Here is a 27,487-nt window from a genome sequence, read left to right as displayed (position 1 = left end):
TGCTCTCTGTCTCTCTCTTTCTCTTGCTCTCTGCCTGTCTGTCACTTTCTTGCTCTCTGTCTGGGTCTCTCTCTCTCTCTCTCTCTCTCTCTCTTGCTCTCTGTCTGTCTCTCTTGCTCTCTGCCTGTCTGTCTCTCTTGCTCTCTGTCTGTCTGTCTCTCGCTACCTTCTTAGACTGAGACTCCCATTCACCAGTGTTAAACAACCACTCAGACCTCTTAGGGTTGTGGATGGAATCCAGAAACATTCTCCTAATCAGTGTTCATGGTGTTTTTCTGCCACTTTAGGTGTGTGTGTGTGTGTGTGGTGTGTGTGTGTGTGTGTGTGTGTGTGTGTGTGTGTGTGTGTGTGTGTGTGCAAATGTGTCTGAGTGTGTTTGTGTGTGTATGTCCATGTGTATATGGTGTGTGGACTCCTTGGGATATTTGATATGGTCTAGCTCTCTTTAGTCCCATGTGTATGTAACCTTGGAAAAATAAGGCAGGGAGTAAAAATAATGCAGAAGCCTAAAAGATTTGCTTAAAGACAAGAGAATTGTTTGCATGAATGAGATAATCCATTGCATGGAAGAAAGAATAATTTCTACATAGTTTGCACAAGAGAATCGTTTGCATGAACGAGATAACTGTTTGCATGGATGAGAGAATCGTTTGCATGAACGAGAGAATCGCTTGCATGGATGAGAGAATTATTTGCATGGACAAGAGAATCATTTGCATGGATGAGAGAATCATTTGCAGGAACGAGAGAATCGTTTGCATGGGTGAGAGAATCATTTGCATCGATGAGAGAATCGTTTGCATAGACGAGATAATCATTTGCATGGACAAGAAAATTGTTTGCATGAATGAGAGAATCATTTGCATGGACGAGAGAATCATTTGCATGAAGGAAAGAATTGTTTGCATGGATGACAGAATCAGAATCATTTCACTTGTCTTCATCGTCTCACACTGTGTCATTAAAACAACACAACAAAACTATGCGCAAAACAGGGTCCTCTACTCAGTTCTCCAGTGAGTCTGCTTGCTGTTGTTCAGTTTAATCCAAAATGTTATATGTGTTCTGGGAAGCTCCCAGTAAAAGGAGATCTTCATCTTTTCGTGTTTTGAGGCTTGGATGTGGCTGTTTCGTAAGTTGGGCAGGGCTTGGGAAGAGGGTGTGGCTTCTCTCCTCTGGATGTAAAGAATGTTCCTGTAATGTGTACAAATGTCAGTGTTCCTTTCCTCTTACGCTCTCTCTATCTCCAACGTAACCTTTTATGAAATGTAATAACGCGACCTTAAAAAGGGGACGGGGATTAAGGGAGCGAGGGAGAGTGAGAGAGCGCACAAGAAAGTGAAAAAGTAAGTCAAGAAAAGAAAGTTAAAAGTAAAGAGCATTGGAGTGAGTGAGAGAATGTGTAAACTGCGTAATGCCCCGGGGGAGGGACTGTCTGAGGTAAGTTGAGAAAAAAATGTACAACATTTTTGGAGAGAAAAGTTAGATAGATCCATTAATAATATGAGATGTTCCTGTAGTGTCGGTGTGCATTCATGCATTCATTTCTCTGTATTCTTATTTGCTGAGAGCTTAGTAATGCAAAAGGGAGGGACAGTGGGGAGCAGGAGGGACAGGAGGGAACAAAGCGAATGAGGGAAGAGAGGAGGCGGGTCCAAAGTGGCCGAGCACGAATCAGAATAAAGTATCGGGCCAATGTGTGAGTGGCCAAGATAGTGAATGATGAACGATAAAACAGAGAAAGAAAAGTGGTGTGAAATACAGATGCAGGGTGGCAGGCCCACGGCCAACGAATGCGGAGACAAAAGAGAGACGTGACCTTCAAACCTTCCCGCCCCAGACGAGAAGCGGCCTCTAAACGTGACAGCCCCAAAGGTCGCCCTAGCAACGAAGAGGCTTGGCAGGGAAAAGCAGAAAGACACAGTTTCACAGACCTGCTGAACACAATGCAGCTTGTCTTTAAAAGCCTGAAACAGCGAAACGTACTTACACCAAAATGTCAAGGGTGCGCTGTCGTCTCCAAGGACACTCTTATGGGGTGCACACTGGCCAAAATGTACAGGCACTCAGCACATTCATGTCTCTGTATGGAATACCAGATGCTTTCTTGGCAATGACCCCTGACCTCTGACCTCCGATTGACAGAACACTCTGTCTTCTGTGCACTGCTAAAACATTCAGGATCATTGGCAGAACTTGATGCCCCAAACACACAGTCTCTAACGGACCTGCACACAAATACAGCATCTAACAGACCTGCACATAAGTACAGCCTTTAACAGACCTGCACAAAAACACAGCCTCTAACAGTCCTGCACACAAATACAACATCTAACAGACCTGCACAAAAATACAGCCTCTAACAGACCTGCACACAAGTACAGCATCTAACAGACATGCACACAAATACAGTCTCTAACAGACCTGCACACAAATACAGCCTTTAACAGACCTGCACACATTCTCTAACAGACCTGCACACAGCCTTTACCAGACCTGTACACATCCTCTAACAGACCTGCACACATCCTCTAGCAGACCTGCACACAAATACAGCCTCTAACAGACCTGCACACAAATACACAGCCTCAAATAGACATGCACAGTCTCTAATAGACCTGCACACAAACACAGTGTCTAACAGACCTGCACACAGCTTCTAACAGACATGCACACAGCCTATTACAGACCTGCACACAAATACAGCTTCTAACAGCCCTGCACACAGTCTCTAACAGACCTGCCACACAAACATATAGCCTCTTACAGACCTGTACACAAGCACACAGAGTATGGTAGACCGACATATTTTACACACAGTTACATGTACATAAAGTCTCTAACAGACCCACACACTGTTAAACTGTTGTACATATTAAACTCACATGTACAAACATACAATATCTAGTAGACCTGGACACTATTAACCTCACATGTACAAACATACAATCTCTTATAGACTTGCGAGAACAAACAACTCTAATAGACCCACATACAGTTCAATTCACATGTACACACAGACTCACCCACACATATACACACACACACACACACGCACACACACACACACACACACACACACACACACACACACACACACACACACACACACACACACACACACACACACAGACGTGCACACATGCACGTGTGAACACCCCTCCCCTCCCACACGGCTCCCTTTGAGTGTGTATCTCAGCAGAGCGGTTAGTCATTAACACTCTCTGCTGCACACTGCTGAACCCAGGGCATATGCTACTCATCTCCAACATCCTGCACTCTGTCTCTCTTTCTGCCTCACTCTCTCTCCCTGTCTGTCTCTCTCTTCTCTCATTCTATCTCCTCCCTCTCTCTCTCTCTCTCTCTCTCTCTCTCCCTGTCTGTCTCTCTCACTTGCTCTGTCTGTCTCTCTCTCTCTCTCTCTCTCTATCACCTGCTCTCTGTCTGTCTGTCTCTCTCTCCTCTACTGCTCCAGTAAACTGGACCATGTCCAGATTATCCTGCTAATAAGCACACGATGCAAATAGATCCATCTGCATGCTAAAGCTGTGTCTTGAGATTTGGAAACGGTTTGTGTGAAACACTGTATATTTCACACTGTGTGAACGTTGCACTACCCCAGCTTAGGAAACATAGCTCTAGTCTTACTTACAGTAAATGTCAAAGGGATGTGGGCCTTTCATTGTTTCTCCAGATACTTGGAGAAGTGGTGGTGCTAGAAGGTTAAGACTGTGTGATGTTGTGGACGTTTTATCTGCCACTGTTTGAAGGTTGAACTTTTCTGCCATAGTTGCTAAAGTGTGAACTGTGGACATGCATTATGTTAAGTTTATGTTAGTGTGTCTATGAGTGATTGTGTGTGTGCGATTCTGTGTGTATATTTGCACGTGTATTTATTTGTGTGTGTGCTTATGTGCGTGTGTGTATTTGCATGTGTGTGTGTGTGTGCTATCTGTCCCTGGTGGGTTATGGCATGGTGCTCCGGTTGTCTCTGATTAATTGCATCATGTTCCTGTAATGAGTCTCTCTGGAGATGTCTGCAGCCCGACCGGGTCTCCTACACGACGGAGAGGTCTGCTCCTACTCCCTCGCTCAGCGTCATTACCTCACACATTAACATCACTAATCACAATCGCACTCCAACCGCACGGCAAAATTACCACAGCAAATGTCAAATCGGGCGACCGTAACCGAGGAAATCATTAAGAGCTAATATTTAATTGTAGCTTTTGTGGATAGATAACACATCTGCCATGATATGCTGTGATGTTAAGGTCTCTTATGCTAAGAAAAGAACATCTAAGAGCTCATTCCAATGATGCAGCTGTGAAGTGTCTGTTTGACTCCTCGGGGCTGCTGTTGGTTCTCCGGGTGTGGGGTGGAGTCAAAGTGTGGGGCGGGGTTATAGTGAGGGGTGTGGTCAGGGTGTGGGGCAGGGTCAGGATGTGGGGTGGGGTTATGGTGAGGGGTGTGGTCAGGGTGCAGGGTGTGGTCAGGGTGCGGGGTGAGGTCAGGGGGCGGGGTCAGGATTGTAGTGTCAGGTGTTTAGCGTCACAGTGGTGCTGTTTGTGAGTATGTTTTTCCAGAGTTTGTTGGGTCTACCCGGAGGAACAGGTAGATTTATCAGCAATCTAAATCAAAGACACCTGTCACAGGGGTGTGAGCTGTCACACTTAGATTCTATATCAGAAACATGAGAGACGGGGTGACAAAGAGAAAGATCGGGAGAGAGAATCTAAAAATGCTGACGAAGGCCTTTTCTGTGTTCATATGAGAATATAAAGCAACATTACAGAGAAGAGGTGCTGGAACAACCGACAGCACTGTAGGTATATAAGAATGTGTGTGTGTGTGTGTGTGTGTGTGTTATGTGTTCTTCAGCAAATGTAATTCTCTAAATATGTCAAGAGCCATGTGTATATATTTGGCATATCTGCTTGGCAACGCAATCTTGTTTAGTGAGAGATGAGCTGTAAAGATACAGTTCATTGGGTCCATATACTGTATATATACAGTGAGGAAAATAAGTATTTGAACACCCCACGAGTTCTCCCACTTAGAAATCATCAAAATCAAAATCTCAGACCCCTCCATGATTTATATGTGGGAGAACTTGCAAAGTCGCAGGGTTTTCAAATACTCCACTGTCTCACTGTATATATATATATATATATATATATATATATATATATATATATATATATATATATATATATATATATATGTGTGTGTGTGTGTGTGTGTGTGTGTGTGTGTGTGTGTGTGTGTGTGTGTTTGCTGGGCGTGGCTATGCCAGACCCTGGCCGGTTCACTATCTTTGCCCTCCTCCACCTGACCAATGGGAGACGTTCATCTCCAGGTCTACCCATCCTGGAAGGAATGTGGTCACTGTGATGACTTGTGCCGTGTCAGGGCTGAAAAACTCATTATCTGGTCTATAAAAGGCGTCGCCGTGGTGATTATCAAGCTGCTCTGACCACACGGGCCCCACCGTGCTAAGGTGAGAGATGTTCGGTTTGCACTTCAAAGTTAGAGCATCAGTCAGCTGGGAATACAGTGCAGGGCCGGCTGGCTATCAGTGAGGAGGATAATGAGTTTGGAGAAAAGCCACACACGCACGCACGCACGCACGCACGCACGCACACACACACACACACACACACACACACACACACACATGCACAAATCCTCTCAACAAGCAGATGGGGTCATCCTGGTAGCATGACCTTTTGCTCCTCTTCAGAGCATCAGGGTTTAGTAGACACTCCCACTCACTGCAGTAAGGAAGAACGGCGTAATCTCACATTAACACCTGACTTCCCCAGTGGAGTAAACTAGCCCGGGGAGACTCCCCTCTCTTTTTCCTAAATCAATCTCTGTCTCTCTCACACTCTTTCTCTTTCTTCCTCTCACTCTCACCGTGTTTACTATCTCTGTCGACAGATAAAAAGCCATTCACAAAGTCTGCAGACCAAAAAGTCCAGGAAATAGCTATTGATTCCTGATGAGCAGGTTTCCACAGAGGGGAGTGAGCTGAGAGCCTCTTGTCCTGGCCAAGGACAGCAGAGGACCCTCCCCCTCTCTACACCCCAAGATGGGCAAGGAGGGGCGTGGCCAGAAACAGCAGTGGCTAGGGGCGTGGCCTCTTTCCTCTTCAGATGAAACATCATAAAAGAGTGTGAAGGAGTTCAGGAGTCGAACCTGAGAAAAGAACGAGTGTGTGTGTGTGTGTGTGTGTGTGTGTGTGTGTGTGTGTGCATGCGCACGTACGCCCTTTTTCATGATGCCTAAGCACTGATCTTTAAAGTTTTAAGATCGAACTCTCACTTCAAAACATGTGAAATAAAATTGCTCTGTAATGCCTATATTTTCCAGTGACATTTCAAAACTCAGTCACCATAATTTGTAGGGGAAAAGGGAAAAAAAAGTTTGGCACACACACCAGCTGCTGACTGAGGTGCAGATGATTCGCTTCAGCAGGAGAACTGCTCACTGACAGCCACTGCATCAATATTGTTCTGAATAGTTACTTGCATTTTAGAAAGAAACCCTAACCCTAACCCTATATATAACCCCAAATGAACAAAATAGGGAACTTTAGAACCCCTAATCCCATTGTTGCCAGATTAGAAATGAATGCATAATTTAGGAAAGGTATTCCAATTCTATCTTGTCACTGAAAAGCCATGCACGATGGGAGAGTTTTGGTAGAGTAGATTATCTTTGGGGACAATCCAGCCTAATCCACACAAAGTGATGGACCACTGAGGTTGACCAGTATTGTGACAGTGACATCGCCCCTTGTTAGGGGGTCGAGGCTTCTCTGGCACTGTCTCCGTGACCACCAGAACCATGACAACATCCAGGGACTACCCGCTGCCATGAGTAATGGTACCCACATAGCCATGGAAGCTACAAGCTGTAGCACACAGAGTTATGAAGATTGACTCAGAGACAGAAAGACAAAATTTGCAACAAGAAGACAGATAAGGATGAGAAACCAGAGAGAATAGGAAAAGAGAGAGGGAGGGAGAGTACTCTGATTCATACCCTGTATATGAACGTTTATTATTGAACTTGCATTTGACTAATTTCATGCCCAGTAGCAGCACATTAGAAGCAGAGTGCCTGAGGAGACCGAGAGAGGCTCAGGAAAGCCGAGATGTATTTGTTTGTTTGTCAACTGAGGGTCAGGAAGCCAGAGCCCAGTTCATTTATCCATTCAGCTCCAGGACCACGGGCTGTTTTCTCAGATAAACAATTCAATTAAATCGCCATATTGAGGCCGGGATTGCCACATGCACCAAGATGCATATTAACCGCTCTGCAGCCGAGAGGCAGCGGAAGTGAGACGGGGATGAGCTCCACGCACAAACTCACGTGCTTCACGTGATGGAGCAGAGGGGGGGCGGGGTGAAGGGGGGAGTGGGTTAGAGCGGGCGGAGGCGGAATATTTCCATCTCTCCGGCAGACGTGATATGTGTGTGTGTGACACCAGTCCTAACGAGGCCTGCTGACAAACAAACACACAAAGTAAAGTGCCAACAACAATATTGACAGTCACAGATATATGTTACAGCCTAAAGACATCTGAAAGCATGTCTGAGGAGGGTTATTTTAGTGTAAATATGAATAGGATGTGGAAATACAGATAATATTAAATGCTCTCAAATCAAATGGATGGATGAATGTATATTGTGTATATGATTTCTCAAGTGCAAACCTATTTTATTTGAAGCGTCTGCCTCATCCCCACTAGAAACAAGCAATTTATTAGGACCCTTTCTTATAGGCGTCTTGTATATGTGCACGATTACTGACAATACTGTGCAATATGTCAGTCTCGACAGTCTGACCACAGAACTGTTGCAGACTGCATTTTATTTGGGGGGGGGGGGGGGGGGGGGGTGTTGACCTATCTCATCACAGCAGTGACACTGAAATAGTGGCTCGGTAGTGACTGTTGTACCGCTACAAGTGTGGGTGTGTCAAAGCCATTTTTATTTACCCAGCACTTTTTTCTACAGCTGTTGTCACAACACAGCTTCGTAGACGCCCTGAGTCCCAGACCCTAGCAGGCAAGCCAAAGGAAACAGTGGTGAGGTCAAGCTCCCCAAGACTGCGGTCAAGGGTCAAGGGTCAAGGGTCAATGTCACTGCTGGGTTGAGAGTAGGCTACCAGTTCAAACCATCCAGCCCCATGTTGTGCTGTGATTGGATGCTGAGCGTTCATGATAGGTGGGAGGACAGCTAACTCTATGCAGGGTGTTTCTGTTATCACTTTTCCATTTATTTCAGTGGTTGGTAAATGCATATATGACTTATTTAAGGATTTGAATAATATTTAAAAGTCTTTAAAAGTAATAGATAAGTGTAGAATGATTATGATAAAATGAAAAAAAAAACTCTTTAAACATGTTCAGAGCAATTGACAGAGTATTTAAGGTTTCTAGTATTCAAGCACTCTTAGAAGTTTTAAAGGGCTTTACTCTTAATCTTAAAAGGTTTTTTTTTTACATACAGCTTCACATGCGACAATGTATCTGCACTTGATTTTTGTAATCTACCCTCCCAGAGGTTTTCCTTTGCTGTGATTGACAGGCACTCAGTTTCCGCTCAGATATTCTCCACTAATACAAAGTCAGTCAAGCAGGGAAGGCTAGAAGCTGAGGAATGAATAACTTCACACGATTCAACATGGAAAAAAGTTGGTTTAGGTGCGTGTGTGTGTGTGTGTGTGTGTGTGTGTGTGTGTGTGTGTGTGTGTACGTGCATGCATGCTTGTGTGTGTGTGTGTGTGTGTGTGTGTGTGTGTGTGTGTGTGTGTGTACGTGCATGCATGCTTGTGTGTGTGTGTGTGTGTGTGTGTGTGTGTGTGTGTGTGACAGGAAGGCTGTCTTAAGGCTTAAGATGAGAGGTTTTAATGTGTTTGGAGTTAGTAGAGTGGGACATGGAGCTGTCTCGATCTCGCTCACGGTCTCTGTGCTTGTCTCTCTCAGTATGCTACTCTGTCTGATTCTCCCTCTCTCTCCCTTTCCCACGCTCTGTTTCACAGTCACTCTTTCCCAGATTATTCATCTTTCCCTCTCTCTCCCTGTCAGTCTGGCCTTCATTCTTCCCATACCTAGCGGCATTCCCTGAGCATCCCATAATACCATGTGTAATTTACTGAGATGCTTCCACTTTAAACATTCCAGTTCCTGTCGGGTGGTGAAAGAGCGTGTAATAAAAACGGCTTCTTCTTGTTCTTGGAATGTGCTGAGGAACAGAAAGGTTGTAATTTAACTGTTGGGAGTTGCAGCCAGCCATTGGCTGTAATAATGACTTCTTCGTCCTAATTTGTGTGGGGATTTGCCTGGTCACGGTCCATCTCAGCAGGCTTCACTGTGACCGACACGGCACTGAGCATACGTGAAGAGTGAAGAGAGAGAGAGAGAGAGAGAGAGAGAGAGAGAGAGAGAGAGAGAGAGAGAGAGAGAAAGAGAGAGAGAAAGAGAGAGAGAAAGACAAAAAGGGAGAGAGGCAGGTACCAGGAAAAAAATTAACTCTGAAAGAGGAAGTGGAGGAGGTTGAGGAGGTGAAGAGGAGAAGTGTGTGAGTTTAACTGTTGCAGAAGGAAGTGAAAAAATATTCAAATGGGTTGGGGAATGACAGGGATCATTGATGGAGGGCAGTGGTGTACTATGGAACTGCTCCCATGGCAACTGAGTTGATGAACTGTGACCTCACCAGCTGTATTTATTGAGTGGCAACCACTGGGACAGAGATGATTGTGAGACTGTAGGAAGGTGTAGAACTCTCGGGGAGCTTTGGACTAGATCTTGGGGAGGCCTATGTGTGTGGGAACAAGCTGCCAACCCCTGTAAAGAGTAATAGGAAGAGAGGAGAAGGATGGAGGGAGGATACAAGGAGAAAGAGGGCTGTGAGATTCATTTTGGGAGTACACATATGTTTCCACCTAAATTTAATTTGTTTCAGTTTAATTTGTGAGTGCAGGCATTTAGTGTTTGGAACAGAGGGGACTGAGAGACTATGGGTGCTTGGCTGAACAGATCCAGGGATTCGCTCGGACTGACAGGGTAGTAGAGTCAGAACAGGTAGAGTGTACTGATCTTTCCCGGTTGCTCAGCTTTTCTGTGTGCTTGAAAGTGAAAATGAACATGTCATGGCTGTGGATGGATATATCAGAGACAGCCGTAGCAGGTGGGGCGAAACATAGTTGAGATTTGAGAGGAGGATTCAAAGGAACCCGAAGCAGAAGGAAGAGGAGGAGAAAGACTGATTCAAGAGGTTTCTTCTGAAAGTATCCTGAGGAGAGAATGCCGAGACAGGCTAGAAGAACGTCTGCTGTCACAGCAAGGCAGTGCGGTATCATCTGCAGGTCTTTTTGCTGGATATCTTTAACGAATAATTTGCAGGTGGATGGCAGATGACAACAGGGAACAGATGATGAGTTTAGTGGACAAGTTAATGCCGCCAGGTAGAATTTAAGTGTGGAATAATTGAGGGAACGGATGGAGATTGCACACATAAGGAATGTGGAGGTTGAGATTAGGGTTTCTGAAAGAAAAAGAAAATAACTAGATGTGTGATAGTGCTGAAAACACTTCTAGCCTGACCAGAAAGGGTCCGTGGGGATATTGCCATGGAATGATATCCTGAGCCTCTTGGATAATGCATATGGAGTTGGGCTTCGGTGCGTGGTTGTCGGAAAAGAGAGAAACTGAAGTCAGATGTGGGTCCGTGTGTGCCTTATTCGCTGATGGAATTGCTGGTTGTAATGATGTCACCTTGAAAGGCTTGACCAGACCATTCCTGCCCCCAAAGAAGATCTTCCACAAGGATGATGCTAGTGAAACCCTCTTCTGAGGTGATGAATAAGTTAGCTCAGCAATCACAGGAGAAACTACGAGATATGGCAGGACAATTATAAACAGCAGCAAGTCCACAAAGGAGGAGATAGCAACCGAGCAAAAGAAGGAGATGTTACCCCAATGCTGAAGGAGGAGGATCCAGAAGGAGGATTCAATCCCATTGGACAGTGAGACCGAACTCTGCAGGGAGGAGGTCAGTCAGGCATCGGTGAGGAGGTGAGATGGAGAAGTGTCCCTGGGGGTTGATGCAGACAGCACAGTTAAGGAGACCCAGGAGGGAGAGGAACTGGAGTGTGACCTCCCTCTCCTTTGGAGAAGATGACGTCGGGCACTGAGGTAGTGGAGAGGAGGCTGCAACAGTAGATACAATCACTGGGATCGATGAAGGATCCATGGAGGTGGAAGGAGAAATGAAAACCCTAAAAAGAGGCTGTTGAGCAGGCAGTAGGGGAAGAGCGTTAGTCCAGGAGAAGGTGGACATGGAGGCAGGGATGAGACGAAGATGAAGCCCAAAGTGGGAGTAGCCGGGATGAACAGGGCATGAAGAGAGGGATGAAGGAGGCTTGGGATAAAAGAGGCGTGGCTTGGGTTGAAGAGGAAGTTCAGGACAAAAATGGGGGCAGGGTACACAGCGGGACAAGAAGATAACACTGATCAGAGGTTGCGTGAGATGAGCAAGGGAGAGAATGATTTGTGATGAGAAGAAGAGGAATGCAATAGGATTGAAGTGACAGAAGAGTATAAGATTGGGATAAAATGGCAATGAGAGGAACAGAGGATGTCTGCTGCGCAGGAGAGATCCCACCAGTAGGGGGAGCTGTAGTGTTAGGACACAATGCCAAAGAAGGAATGACATAATTGACCTGAGTGGAGGGGGGAAAGGGGCCCAGTGTGGTGGCATCTTAGGCCGGGTAATGGCAGAAACAGGTTTTTCACCTGTGAGGAAACCGTGACAGAGGGCTAACGGCTCCACTTAGGAGCTGGACTCAGAAATGGAAAACCCTTAAGCTGTAGCACTCTTTAAAGATTGTCTGGTCCGCTTGGAGACAGAAGGTGGGCTGAGAAATGGATAGACCCGGAGCTGAGACAGTGGTGAGACAGATAGACCCGGAGCTGAGACAGTGGTGAGACGGATAGACCCGGAGCTGAGACAGTGGTGAGACAGATAGACAAGGAGCTGAGACAGTGGTGAGACAGATAGAACCGGAGCTGAGACCATAGTGAAGTGGGTAGAACCAGAGACAAATTTCAGGTTATTGATGAGCAAACATAGCTCATTTCTAGATCACAATGCACCTTAGCTAAAAATATTTTGTACTAGTAGTGAAGGTGACAACATGAACTGATACCATTATAATACTACTGGCTCTCAGCCTTAGCAAACTAGCTAAATGTACTGAAATAACATTAGCCCTCTCCACTGTGAAACAACTCTGCTGCTCAGTGATATTCTACACGTGCAGCTTGGCTGAATGATGGCTCTGCTCCCCACAGGTGACATTCCTGAAAAACATTTACAAATAGACACTCAAAGACAACTTGTACTCAGTGGGGATCAAGCCACAAATAAAAAAAATAGACATAATCCAGTTTAGGGTCAGGTGCTTGACTGGGACTTGACTGGGACTAGTAAGGAAAGGGATGAGCCATGACCCCCCCCCTATTTATTTCCACCAATGGCATGGAAGGAGAAAGAAGAAAGGCGGAGCTTGAAAAGGACCACTAGTTTTAAGGGTAAGTGGGCCCTTGACTTAGAGAAGTGTAATGTTACACAGTGGGACTGGTATTCTAGTTCTCCATCGAAACTGAAGCAAAGAAATACAGCTATTAGTACCAGCTATTAGTACAGCTATTAGTACAGCTATTAGGTATGTATGTCTCCATAGGAGTCATTAGCAGGATTAAACCAGGAGTGTGTGTCTGCAGAGGTGATTTTCTCTAGTGTTTCAATGCTATGAATGCACACACACACACACACACACACATACACACACACACACACACACACACACACACACACACACACACACACACACACACACACACACACACACACACACACACACTTAGCGGAGCGTCTAGGACAGGGGTCGGCAACCCAAAATGTTGAAAGAGCCATATTGGACCAAAAAACAAAAAACAAATTATGTCTGGAGCCGCAAAAAATTAAAAGCCTTATATAAGCCTTATAATGAAGGCAACACATTCTGTATGTATCTATATTAGCCTACTATCAAAAGGTTAGCTACAAATACACAATGAGCTTTCGTGATTAAATGTTTATTCTCCCTGCAGTGTGTTCTGTAGAGATCGACGCACCACGTGACTGCTCTGTTGTAAGATGCTACCGCAAGTTTAACTTCATTACAATATTAATGAATTATGTTTCATTGATTTGATGAAACTAATAAATTCAATAAATAAATCCGTTTTTTAATGTCATTTTTATTTTTACGATTCGAAGAAAACAACAAAACAGAACGTGCATAACTGCCCCTTATCTGGGCACTAAACAAAGTGCAATAAAACACAGGTTCCGTTTATAAAAATAAAACCGCAGCCTTTTGAAAAGGTAAAGTAATAACACAGTTTAAATAAGTTTAACAGTTTAAATAAACACAGTTTAAGTTTGATTTTCTGTGCAAGTCAGTGCAAGGGTAAAACGCAGCAACATCCTCTTCTGCACTGACACGCAACCAAATATCCTCAGACCTGAGCAACAAAACACAATAATATCCCTAAGTGTCATTCCAAATATATACTGACAAAAAACACCTTATAAAAACAGCTACTTTGTCACTGAATATGCCTATGTCAGGATTGTCAGGATCGAAAAAACAACAACAAAACCGAACGTGCATAACTCGATCTGGGCACTAAACAAAGTGCAATAAAACAGGCTCCGTTTCTAAAAATACAACAACAGCCTTTTGAAAAGGTAAAGTAATAACACAGTTTAAATAAGTTTAACAGTTTAAATAAACACAGTTTAAGTTTGATTTCTGTGCAAATGCCAAGCAAATCAGTGCAAGGGTAAAACGCAGCAACGTCCTCTTCTGCACTGACACGCAACCAACGCAGATATCCTCAGACCTGAGCAACAAAACACAATATCCCTAAGTGTCATTCCAAATATATACTGACAAAAACACCTTATAAAAAGCTACTTTGTCACTGAATATGCCTATGTCAGGATTGTGTTCTTACCCGTTTAATGTGATTTCTGTTTTTGCACGTCACTGGTCAGCTTCTCAAAATCGGGCATGTAAGATGTCACTTTAATTTTGACGCAGGACTGCAAACTCTCATCTGTGAGGCGGGTGCGATATTTAGATTTAATGTAGTTAATGTTTGAAAATATCTGTTCGCACAGGTATGTTGAGCCAAAGATGGATAATACCCCAAATGCATATGCCTTCATATTCTTATAATTGTCAGGAAGAGAATTCCATGTGTCATACACAAGTTTCTCGGGTGTTGGGAGGCTTTCCATTTCGCTCCATTTGTGGCTTTGGCCAAGTTGAGCTTTCTGGCGAGTGACGTCTTCAAGCTCGGCTGTCAGACGTTTGAACTTGGACACCCATAAATCTTTGTCGGCTATATCAGCAATTTCCATTTCAAGGTCAGCTTGATTTACTCCTGGAAATGTGCTCAACAAGGATGGATCAATCTCCAATGGGGTGACAGGAAAAGAGAGTGTCATTTTTTCCTTTCGGAAATCGCAAAATCTGTTCCCAAATTCAGTTTGCATATCAACGATCGCACCTTGTAAATAATCACCGTTGAGTGTGTGATCGTGATGGGCTTCTTTGAATTCTCTCAGGGAGGGGAAGTGGGAGAGTGTGCCTCGCTGTACATCTCTGGCAAAGACAGTCAGCTTGCGCTCAAATGACAAAACAGCTTCAAGCATTTGCAGTGCAGTGTTTCCCCGCCCCTGGAGACTTTTATTCAGCTTGTTTAGGTGGCTTGTCATATCCACCAAAAAGTGCAGTTTTTCGAGCCACTCGGTATCGTCCAGTTGCGGGTAGTTCAGGTCTTTGCTTTTCAGGAATGTTTTCACGTGTTCTAAACAAGCGACAAAGCGACGCAAAACCTCGCCCCTGGACAGCCATCGGACTTTGTTGTGTAGCAGTAGATCGGAATATTCACTTTCAACTTCATCAAGCAATGCACGAAACTGACGGTGGTTCAATGCTTTTGCAATTATCTTGTTCACTATCTCGATGACAAGGTTCATCACCGCCATACACTCCGATGAGAATGTTTGTGCACACAGCGCCTCTTGATGCAAGATGCAGTGGAATGCAACCAGATTTCGACCCAATGCTTTCTGTAGCAAAGTCACAAACCCCCTTTTTGATCCTCTCATGCTGGGTGCCCCATCTGTAGCCACTGAAATCAGGTGGTTGGTGTTTATTCCATTGTCATTTAAACACTTCAGCACAGCATCACATATGTCCTCCCCCCGTGTTTGGCCTTTCAGTGGTATTAATTGGATCATTTCTTCTTGCGGCCCTTTGGAGTTCACATACCTGCATAAAAGCGCAGTCTGTTCAATATCGACTACATCGCACGACTCATCACAGGCAATTGAGTATGCTGGCGCTGAATTAATGTCCTTGATTTGCTGATCGGTGATGTTGCCTGCCATTTTAATGCTCCTTTCCTTCACTGTTTTAGCGGAGAGAGGCATGTCTTTGATTTTCTTTATTATCTCGGTTTTATTTTTGAAGTCTGCAAATAGGTGTTCTGATATGTTGATGAATGACTCCTTCATGTAGTCACCATCTGTGAACGGTTTCCCACGCTTTATTATCTCCCGGGTTGCAACAAAACTTGCAGCAGTAGTGGAGTTTGGAGATGCTATCCACTTCTTAAATCTATTTTTGCGCTCCTCTAATTTCTCCAGAAGTAATGCAATTGCACTTTTTCTCTCTTTCCCAACTGGGTACTCGGCTGCAAATGTAGCATGCCTTCCCTGGAAATGTCTTTCCACATTACTCTTTTTGTTATTTGACAACTTCTCGCCACAAAGTAAACATTCAGGCAATCCTTCCGCATTGGCAATGAATGCAAATGATTCTGTCCAAGAAACGTTAAATCCTCTGTTCTCCTCAGTAATTTTTCTCTTTTTCCCCTTGGGATCCATGGCCCATCAATCATCCGCCGGTTTATTTACAACTGCCGCGTTGCCAATAGAAACGTGTGTCGCAGGCTATGACGCAAATCTTCGTTGACATAAATGTTGAAATTAAATTTTATTTATTCTACACATTCTTACAGCATTGGAAAACGTTAAGAATGTTGGTGTCATGTTTGTCTCCTACAAAAACTATATTAAAACAAAAAATATATTTCTCTCCCCCATCTTTTTACATTTTCAAACATTTTTGAAAAAGCTCCAGGGAGCCGCTAGGGCAGCGCCAAAGAGCCGCATGCGGCTCTAGAGCCGCGGGTTGCCGACCCCTGGTCTAGGAAGACACATGCCGTGAGATGACAGCGAGCTGTTCCATTATCATAGTTATTGGCAGGCTTCGATTTGCCATGTCTGGGAGCAGGAGAGTCGTCTCCATGCCGACCCATCTGCCGTTCTTCCAGATCCTGTCCCTCTTAAGAGGCATTCCTCAAAAGGCCATCCGTGCAAAAGGACAGAAAAAAAAACACTTTTAATCACCACACAAGCGCCCGGGCACACCCGAGGGGGGGCAGCGGAGGGGGCGGGGGATGCCAGACACCTGTTTGATGCCCCCGTGAATTGCAGATGCCACTAATTTGCAATTAGCCGAAGCCTCTTGGTGGCGTGGTGTAACGGGCGACGGCGCTCTGCTCTCTGTCAAAGTTCAGTTGCGGCTGCGCTGGGATTTCAAGGGGAGTCACACACGCACACACACACACACACACACACACACACACACATGCTCACACGCGCATGAACGCACTCCTTCCCGAACAGCCCTGAGGCGGAGATCAACTGCGTTTCCTTGCCGGGGCTGTAAAGCCAGCACGACAGCGGCTGTCTGGCCATTGCCCAATCGTCCGGCCATCCTGGACTTCTCTGCAGACAGCTGGGAGCAGCGGTGGCACAATTAGCTGGACGGATATAGCTCTGCTGACACGCGGCCCAAGCTGTCTCCGATCCCGCAGTCTGCTCCCTCTGGCCTCTTCCCTGCAGAGTACAAACTTTATCCTGTTATCTGTCCTGTTATCTCCCGGGCCACCCTCGGTGGCTGCGCACTCTCTGGGCTTTTACGGAAAAAATAGCCCATGTCCAAAGGCTGCTGTCCATCTGCACATTTGACAGACGGCCTTTGACCTGGGGAAACAGGGAGGATGGAAGCCACTCGTTTCCAGAAGCTTCCCACGGCAGACCTGTCCACGCCCCACGGGGTGCAGCCCAGGGGGCGAGATGGGGCAACACGGGGTGAGTAAGGACAAGAGTTTCATTGGTCTTGAATGGTCCATGTTGCTTGTGTTTGATTAGCAGACACATGTAAGAATAGGAGTCCTTGATCTGAGCTGGTTCACTTCAACCCAATGGAGCTTTGATCCTATGACTTTGGGAGCACTTTTTGCATGATTTCGTAACAGGAACGTATGAATAGAAAGTGATAAAGATAGAAATCTTTATGGTTGAGAAAATTAAATGAATTTCCGCATGCTGCAGAACAGTGTACAGAGTGACCCTGAGGGGTATTTCTACACATAAAAAATGATAAAATGTCTAGTGTAGTTTCTCGCTGCTACAGTTTCCTTCTGTTGTGTTTCTACACAAATGTCGGATGAGTTAAGCTTGCTTTTTTATTTTTATTTTTGTGCTTGATGGTGCTGAACAATTTGCTCCAAAAAAAAAAACATAATCAATCCAGAGATTACAGATAAGGGCTCTAAAACCAGTCAAGCATCCCACTCCCCCCTCAACCAATTACACCTCTCCCTGCCTCAGGTACAGCCAATTAGAGAGAGAGAGAGAGAGAGAGAGAGAGAGAGAGAGAGAGAGAAGGGGAGAGAGAGAACGAGATGAAATAGATTCTTTCAGCTTGATAATGAAGGTGTTTGGCGGTTTAACACGGGCATCATTTTCAGATGACAAACGACCGTGTGGGAGAAGAAGAGGGCAAAATGGCAGCATTAGGATCTAGCTCTCCTACCCACAATCCTCTTGGGCCCATAGCTGAAAATGGGAAGATATGAAAGGAAGAAAAAAAAAGATGTACAAGGACAAAGATGGTCAGGGAACCACTGAGAGAACGAGTGGGAGAAAGGCTTGTTTCAGTCCTGCGTTCAGTCCTGCATTCAGTGGGTTGTGTGAATCCACAAGACTCACCCAAACACCAGCAGCCCAGGCCCATGAGCAGGGACAGAAGCATGAGCCTTTGTCTCTGTCTTTCTGTCCACCTGTAATCTCTCACCAGTTAACGATTAAAGGGGGAGACAACCACTGCTAAATGACTTTAAGTTGAACTCAGTACATTCTCTGCGGTCATGTTGGTTTGATTATATGTGTTATTCTATTTGGAGGCATGAGTATGTGTCTGGGTTTGTGTGTGTGTCTGGGTTTGTGTGTGTGTGTGTGTGTGTGTGTGTGAGAGAGAGAGAGAGAGTCTTTTTCTGGGACACAGTCAGAGAGAGAGACACACACAAGGAGGGGGAACATGGTGCCGTTGGCATGTCCTGGCACAGCAGAGGGACCAGCTTGAGAAGCCTCTGATTTGGACGGCTAATGTGTGTGCTGTCGGTGAGGGGGAGGGGCTGCTGTCCACACTCACTGATGAAGGGGCCGTGGTATTAGATGTCCAAACAAAGCCCATCACAGTCTGGCATCACTAATATATCTCATTCTCGCTCTGCAGGAAGTCAACATGTTGTCAACACCTACGTGTTTTTTTTATGTTTAACAGCATAAATTCTTAAGCCCATTTTCTTATTCGACATATTCCATGAAGCCAACATCACTTTAGCCTTATATAGTGAGGAGAAGCACTGAGGGGTTTTTATGGTTACTAATAAATTGCTGGTAAAACCCGAGATGCTTTTTCCCCCTGCAGAGTCGTGCTTTCCCCATGATGAATGCCACCCTCACTACAAGATAAAGAGCAGCAGGACGTTTTTAGAAGCTTCTCTTTTCTGCAGTCAGCTCTGGTGGGCATGAGAATTTGCTGACCTGGAAATTTATTGAACATGTTCTATATTTTCTCATTGTGCAGAATGAAGCAAAAATAATAATAAAAATTGTGGAATGTCATTTCGTAGGAGCTGTACGGTGACATGCTGACAGACATAAGTATGTCTGCCCTTTAAAAACTGCCATTACAGAAGATCCTTGTAGACACAATGCAGTACGAAGACATCTCTCCGCCTGCCTCTCTCTCTCTCTCTCTCTCTTTCTGTTTCTCTCTTTCTCATTCTTCTCTCTCTCTCTCTTTGTTTCTCTGTCTAAACCGATGGAGCTTGTTACATGGTCGGTGCAGGTGTGTGTGTGTGTGTGTTTGTGTGTTTCCCAGGAGCCCCAGAGCTGTGCAGCAAAATCTCATGCTTGTCCAGCAGCAGAACAAAAATACATACCAGACCCTCTACAATCTATTGTGTCCACAAACGCTCACACACACTCTCACACACACACACACACACACTCACACACACGCACGCACGCACGCACATACTCACACACATGCACGCACGCACAAACGCACACACACACGCACACACACGCACGCACGCACAAACGCACACACATACACACACACACACACACACTCACACACTCACACACACGCACGCACAAATGCACACACACACACGCACACACACACTCACACACACGCACGCACACACACACACACACACACACACACTCACACACACGCACGCACGCATGCACAAATGCACACACACACGCACGCACATACATATTCACACCTTCCAAAAAAATTTCCCCGTAAATCAAGAGAAAAAGGGGGCTCTCTCTTATTCAGACACTACATGTGTGAACAGAACGGAGGTGCTGAATCTCAAGGGCGTCTGGCCAAATCATACAGTGTGTAAATGAAGCGCCATGCTGGGAAATCATGCCTCCAGCAACCAGAACTGTGAAGCTGGGTATTCTGTCATCACATACACACAGAACCCACCACCCAGGAGCACACAGAGCGACTGGAGGAACCGTCCCGGTGACACTCCTGTGACGGCCCTTGGGAGCAGCGGTACCACGGCCCAAAACAATCTGTCAACCTTCGAGTGTTGAACACCGCAAATCAAACAAAGTATTATAATATAAGTGCAGTACTCACCTCGACCTGAAGGGAGCAGAGTGTCTGGGGAGAGAGAGAGAGAGAGAGAGAGAGAGAGAGAGAGAGAGAGAGAGAGAGAGAGAGAGAGAGAATTAATATCACAATTTTTTATCATACATAAAAGCATTAATAAGAATCTTCGTGTAATCTTCAGGCAATCAGGCAGCAACATGAATACACTAAAACATAAACTGTAAATGGTGAAAATGCCCCTTAAATTTCATTGCAGACCAAGCGGAACATTTAATGCATCCAAGCATAGAAGAAGAGCAAAAATGGGCCTTTAAAAGGCCTGTAAACATAGCACACGCACACAAGTGCCTCTATATTAAGCGGGTTGCACTCTGTAACCAGGCGTTTCACCAACACCGCCTGACAACACAGTTCTGATGAGACGAGCAGGATTTTAAATTGAAGCTTTTTTTCTTTTTTTTTCTTATCTTTTTTTTTACCTATGTGCTATTCCAGGTCACTGCTTCCAGTAAATGATAATCTCACCATTGTACACATTTTGTGACCTGTTCCCAGTCCACGTCCCTTAAGAAGCTTATTTCAAATATACCGGAATGCACCAAATGCAGTTCATTTTGGATGCATTTGCAATATTGCTATAGTACGTCTGTTTACATAAACTTGTAAACCTGAGCCATCTCGATGCTACTGGCACAGTTGTGTAAGTATGCTGACAATGCTACAGTGGTGGGTACAGTTAGCTTTTTAGAGAGACACAGGACCTTCACAGCCGCAGGCAAAGACGCAGCTCTACATGAGTCCCGTGTCTTAAAGTGCTTCTCTGCTCTGGAGAGAAAGAGGTCTGAACGTAGTTGACAGTTTACAAGCCACCACTTCACATACCTGCAGTTAATCCGGAAAACATAAAGGATTACGGCAGGAAGACATGATGCCCCCACGCGCCCTGCCAGGAACACCCCAGACACCTACATCACCAGGAACACCCCAGACACCTACATCACCAGGAACACCCCAGAAACCTACATCACCAGGAACACCCCAGACACCTACATCACCAGGAACACCCCAGACACCTACATCACCAGGAACACCCCAGACACCTACATCACCAGGAACACCCCAGACACCTACATCACCAGACACCTACATCACCAGGAACACCCCAGACACCTACATCACCAGGAACACCCCAGGCACCTACATCACCAGGAACACCCCAGACATCTACATCACCAGACACCTACATCACCAGGAACACCCCAGACACCTACATCACCAGGAACACCCCAGACACCTACATCACCAGGAACACCCCAGGCACCTACATCACCAGACACCTACATCACCAGGAACACCCCAGGCACCTACATCACCAGGAACACCCCAGACACCTACATCACCAGGAACACCACAGGCACCTACATCACCAGACACCTACATCACCAGGAACACCCCAGACACCTACATCACCAGACACCTACATCACCAGGAACACCCCAGGCACCTACATCACCAGACACCTACATCACCAGGAACACCCCAGACACCTACATCACCAGGAACACCCCAGACACCTACATCACCAGGAACACCCCAGGCACCTACATCACCAGGAACACCCCAGACACCTACATCACCAGGAACACCACAGGCACCTACATCACCAGACACCTACATCACCAGGAACACCCCAGACACCTACATCACCAGACACCTACATCACCAGGAACACCCCAGGCACCTACATCACCAGACACCTACATCACCAGGAACACCCCAGACACCTACATCACCAGGAACACCCCAGACACCTACATCACCAGGAACACCCCAGGCACCTACATCACCAGACACCTACATCACCAGGAACACCCCAGACACCTACATCACCAGACACCTACATCACCAGGAACACCCCAGACATCCCAGCAATGACAGAAGCAAGTGAGAAACAGGTGAAGGATGAGACTAGGACCTCAGAAGACCTTCTCCCAGTGATGTGGTCTTCAGCACTCTTTCTGTTCTCTTCCTTAAAAAAGTGATGCATTTAAAATGTTTTCTTTTCACACACTTCATTTGTTGCGTTGTTGATGTTCATCGCTGGGTTTCTAAGTGTAATCATCTCATTTGAGTGGTCGCCCCTGCCGAGCCGGGCCTCCTCACACAGTGATTTTAGCAGAGCTGCTTCTCACTCCTCCTTCTCTACCTCACGTTTCAAGACAAACGGGCCGACACTGAGCAACACCGTATACGGTCACGTGCACGGCCCCATGCTTTCTCACACGCACATGCACACGCACAGCAAATAAACAGAGCACATACAAACAGGCTCAATCTGCAACCCCTAAGCCATCCTGGACGTCTTCCTGCTCCTGATTTATCCGGCTCTTCTGCTGAGTCTCTGGCTCCTGGAGTTCTGAAGCCCAGTCTGGCTGGTTCTGACCCAAGTACTCCCCACTTTCTCCAACCTTGCAGTGCCTGTGATGTGAGGACCACCCTGGGCTCCTCTCCCACCCCCACCTGGACAACACACACATCACTTTCCTCCACGTATTCTGGTCAATCCCCAGTAAAGCCACTCTAGGATACTGAATGCAGAGGAAACATTTACAATTATTCATTGGGAACCACATTAGCAGACACCATATTTTCTGCAAGAGAAAATGCAGCATGATTCACAGGTTACATGTGGCTTTTCTGTAGAGATGAACGTCACTTCAGATAGACAGAAAAAAAAGTCCTGATGTTTCCATGGTGAAACCCATCCACCAGCACAAGACTGCCTGAGGAAAGCAGTGAGCTCCAAGAGCGCATAAATATACACACCCATACCATATATATACACACACACACACACACACACACACACACACACACACACACACTACTACTACTACTACTACTACTACTGTGTGTGCATGCCAGCGCCTATAGAAACCCAGGAAGAGGTGGTCATCTTTATGTTCTGAGAGTGAAAAGTGTGGCTCTGGCGTCTGACTGCTTCTTTTTCTTGTAACTCGTGCTGTGCGACTTCTGCTCGGCGATAATGAGTGCTGATAGCACCGTGGAAATGGTTTTACATTTACAGACAAGATGTTTCTGATTAATTTAAGCTCCTGTGTGAATATTATTCTGCTTAATGGCACACAGTATAATTAATTCTAATTGCACTATAACACACAGGTGGGAGAATGGTTTATGGCATAAAGTAGCCGTGTACAAACAATAATAACAGCACATATGTATCCTGAATAATTCATGATCTACGTATAAATGTATGTGGAATAAATATCAACAAAAACAGGTTGACAAAGGTAAAAAAAAAAGAACAAAAAAACAACGTAAAATATTCATTATTTATACCATGTGCAAAGGCAAGAAGGCTAGCAGGTTATGAGAAGAACATTCCACAGTTTTCCCGATCGCACAAAAGAAAGGAATGCATCTTATGATAAGTAATTAGTTGCCTGATTATGAAAAAAACATCACAGGCTTTGTAATGGAAAGCAGAGTGTTCAATTCATTACAACAAATGCCAGTGAGTCAAACTACAGCAAAATATTACTGACTTTAATAAGCAGACGCATTCTCCTGGAGGCGTGCGCTGTCACGGGCTACGACAGCTTCCATAAAGGATGAGGGATGGTGGAGGGACAGTTCCTCCACCCTGTTTCCTATTTCATGCTTATAGCTCTTGTCTTCAGTTCTCAACCTCCATCTATATGTTAAATCTGTATGTTAAACCTGTCATATACGTGCAGACTGGTCATTATCTCGCTGCAGGGAGCTTGTGGGAGGTCGCGATGGCTGATGTAGTTAAAATTTCTAGATGGGTTTAACATGTTTCTCCAGCACCAAAATGAAGCCATAATTTTACGGTAGGACCAGATATGACTCCTGACTTCTGACCTCAGCCTAACCCGATTCCGTATTCGTTCTGTGTGATGGGTGTGATATTTCTGGGGCACGCTGGTTTTGAAATGGTCTCTCTCAGCATCTGTGGGCGCAGGTGTCGGGCCCCCGTGACACCACTTCATCTCTCCGGCATCGAGAGAGCCCTGTCAGGCACTCTTGTAACAGGGTGTGACAGAGCTAATATCCTATAGGCTTAACATGGTTACATCCAACCACACAGCAGCATGAAGCGAACAGGAAGGATTTCACACTGCAAGCAGGGGGAACAGAAGAGCACAATCATAGCAATTTCAGCAAACACACACAAACTTGCTCACACACACACACACACACACACACACACACACACACATAGAACAGAGAGAAAGGGGAGTCACAATCTCCTTCATTTCAGCAAAAACACACCAGGCTACCTCCCCACACCCTGTCCACACACACACACACACACACACACACACACACACACACACACATACACACACACACACACACACACACACACACACACACACACACACACACACATACAGCACAGTGTGCAAACAGATTGTGAAGGTAATTCAATTTTCCACTGCAGAGCTGGAGTCCAAATGGGCTCCATCAGAGGAACAATCAGGCGCTGATTCTGTGATCTCACCCAGCTGGGCTTTCACACCCACTCATGGAGCAGCTCACGGAGCAGCCACCAGAGACCAGGCTGAGACCAGACTGAGACCATGGTGAGAGCAGGGTGAGACCAGGCCAGCACCAGGCTGACACCAGGCTGAGACTGGGCTGAGACCAGAGTAAAACCAGGGTTGAGACAGGGCCAAGAACAGGCAGAGTTCAGGGTTGAGACTGGACTAAGACCAAGGTGAGACCAGGTTGAGACCAACTGAAATGGCTTCCAACAGCACTGTGAAGAGCCCAGGTGCTAAAACACTGTAAACCCTGCACAGCTACAGGACTGGGTGAGGTAAAGCAGCCCCACTGATAGCAAGGCCATAGTGAAGGAGCCCCCCTGCTGGGTATAATTAGTGCTAATGCACACCCCCTGCCTGGGAAGAATAGACCAGAGGGTAGTTGCAAAATGAGCTGCAAATGCGCAAGCGAAAATATCAGTGTGTCAGCACACACACAAATGCAGAGCCCTAAAAGCCAACAACAAAAACACGCTGAAATATTTTCCATTTAGGCTTCACAATATATCTGCAATGTATTGTATGTGAACAGTGAGCAGTGGAAATGGCACGGCGTCTCGGGCTGTTGCGGGACTGCGGGACTCATATTGCGGTGTGCAGTGAGGCTCACTGTTATCCCTGGCATCTGTGATCACACGTGACTAACTGCGCACTGCATTTCTTGGCATACAGCACATGCATTGCCAACTCACTGTATTCCTAGACTTCACTGTGGTGTTGGGTTCACTGTGGTGCTGGGTTTGCTCTGGTGGTAGGGTCACTAGGTAGTTGGGTTCACTGTGGTGTTGGGTTCACTGTGGTGCTGGGTTTGCTCTGGTGGTAGGGTCACTGGGGAGTTGGGTTCACTGTGGTGTTGGGTTCACTGTGGTGCTGGGTTTGCTCTGGTGGTAGGGTCACTGGGGAGTTGGGTTCACTGTGGTGTTGGGTTCACTGTGGTGCTGGGTTTGCTCTGGTGGTAGGGTCACTGGGGAGTTGGGTTCACTGTGGTGTTGGGCTCAAGCTGAAGTTGTATTAAAATTCTGCAGATCCCTCATTGTACAAAGTGGGTTTGCCAGTGTAATGGATGAATGTTTCAGAACTTGGCTGTTTCCTAATTAGAGCTTTAAAATGAGCAGAAGCACAAGTATTGCATCAGACACTGCAACACCTGGTTATCATTGGCTCGTTACACTTACAAAATACCAAATACCTCCACATTAAAATTATTCCTACCCCATCTGCATTTATAGAAACCCACACAGCAGAAAAACGACCTCCTCGACACTCACGAAATGCTGAGTACCGGAAGAACATCACTGCATGTGGGGAGACCGTGGACGTTTGACCATCTGGCGCTAAGCATTTGTATTAAAGTAAGCACATATTTCTGCAGCCTAAGACAGACATGCCCACACACGCCTGCTCTGCTAAAGGCCTGAATTAATGTCTTTGTCCTGCACATTAAAATTAATGCCGAAACATGACAAACGAGCACACTGACCTCCTTTTTATTGTGAGCGTTGGGGCAACGGAGCGCTCGCTGGGGCAAACAGAGCAATCCATGCCCGCCAACAGCACCGAGTGCTTCCAGTGAGCGGAAGCTATGGGCCAAGCTTGGGGCTGCTGTTGTCACGGTGATGCTTTGTCCTGAAGCGACCCCGCGACCCCGCAGGCTGGAGGTGCATCATTTCACGCTAATGACCAGGCAGGCATCAGTGTCAGACCGCCCCATGATGTTGGCGGCAGAGCTGACACTCGTGATCGTGAGCTAATGGTAGGCTAGTGCCTCTGCTGTGGTCGCTAACCAACCCGATCTAGAAACCATCCCTAAACTATAAAACTGCTTTTCATACACAGTGATGGAGCTACTCTTACTCACAGTGATTGAGCTACTGTTACTCATACACAATGATTGAGCTACTGTTACTCAGACATGGTGATTGAGCTACTGTTACTTATACACAGTGATTAAGCTACTGTTACTCATACATGGTGATTGAACTACTGTCAGGGTTGCAACTACATACTTTCTGAGATGTATGCAAACATACTATCGTCGCTCCCCGCACTCCACCCCCCACCCCCGACCAACTCGGCAAATAATTTTTTGGCATCGATTTGGCGCCCCCGTCTAGTGCAGCGCCCCTATGCATTGCATACACTGCATACCCCCTTTTTGTGCCACTGGCTACTGTTACTCATACACAGTGATTGAGCTACTGTTACTCACAGTGATTGAGCTACTGTTACTCATACATGGTGATTGAGCTACTGGTACTCATACATGGTGATTGAGCTACTGTTACTCATACACAGTGATTGAGCTACTGTTACTCACAGTGATTGAGCTACTGTTACTCATACATGGTGATTGAGCTACTGTTACTCATACACAGTGATTGAGCTACTGTTACTCATACATGGTGATTGAGCTACTGTTACTCATACACAGTGATTGAGCTACTGTTACTTATACATGGTGATTGAGCTACTGTTACTCATACACAGTGATTGAGCTACTGTTACTCAGACATGGTGATTGAGCTACTGTTACTCATACACAGTGATTGAGCTACTGTTACTCATACATGGTGATTGAGCTACTGTTACTCATACACAGTGATTGAGCTACTGTTACTCGCAGTGATTGAGCTACTGTTACTCATACATGGTGATTGAGCTACTGTTACTCATACACAGTGATTGAGCTACTGTTACTCATACACAGTGATTGAGCTACTGTTACTTATACATGGTGATTGAGCTACTGTTACTCATAG

General features: G+C 45.8%; 2 protein-coding genes and 1 long non-coding RNA gene across 3 annotated transcripts in view; 1 reads left to right on the top strand and 2 right to left on the bottom strand.

The window, feature by feature from the left end:
* The first annotated feature begins 4,674 nt into the window (after window positions 1-4,674).
* LOC143526714 (uncharacterized) lies at window positions 4,675-6,334 on the top strand. Its single transcript, XR_013133926.1, has 3 exons — window positions 4,675-4,825; window positions 5,360-5,500; window positions 5,944-6,334. It is a non-coding gene; the product is annotated as an uncharacterized LOC143526714 (long non-coding RNA).
* A 7,033-nt stretch (window positions 6,335-13,367) lies between these two features.
* LOC143526707 (general transcription factor II-I repeat domain-containing protein 2A-like) lies at window positions 13,368-15,421 on the bottom strand. Its single transcript, XM_077021289.1, has 2 exons — window positions 14,081-15,421; window positions 13,368-13,966 (listed from the first exon to the last, which is right to left on the bottom strand). The coding sequence occupies exon 1, from the start codon at window positions 15,372-15,374 to the stop codon at window positions 14,085-14,087; it is 1,290 nt and encodes a 429-aa protein (XP_076877404.1). The 5' UTR covers window positions 15,375-15,421; the 3' UTR covers window positions 13,368-13,966; window positions 14,081-14,084.
* A 4,515-nt stretch (window positions 15,422-19,936) lies between these two features.
* The window catches only part of LOC143527920 (cadherin-4-like), a 68,072-nt gene continuing 60,521 nt past the window's right edge, over window positions 19,937-27,487 (bottom strand). The window contains exons 3-4 of the mRNA XM_077023303.1: window positions 20,161-20,184; window positions 19,937-19,974 (exon numbers count right to left, since the gene is read on the bottom strand). Of these exons, the coding sequence (XP_076879418.1) occupies window positions 19,937-19,974; window positions 20,161-20,184 (62 nt within the window). The remainder of the gene's footprint in view (window positions 19,975-20,160; window positions 20,185-27,487) is intronic.

The sequence above is a fragment of the Brachyhypopomus gauderio genome, chromosome 1 (genome assembly GCF_052324685.1).
Source record: "Brachyhypopomus gauderio isolate BG-103 chromosome 1, BGAUD_0.2, whole genome shotgun sequence".
NCBI classification, from domain to species: Eukaryota; Metazoa; Chordata; class Actinopteri; order Gymnotiformes; family Hypopomidae; genus Brachyhypopomus; species Brachyhypopomus gauderio.
This window is presented reverse-complemented; position numbering and strand designations above follow the sequence as displayed.

Excerpts from the sequence above, each read along its gene's own strand:
- LOC143526707 (XM_077021289.1), bottom strand. The coding sequence starts at position 15,374 with ATGATCCAATTAATACCACTGAAAGGCCAAACACGGGGGGAGGACATA.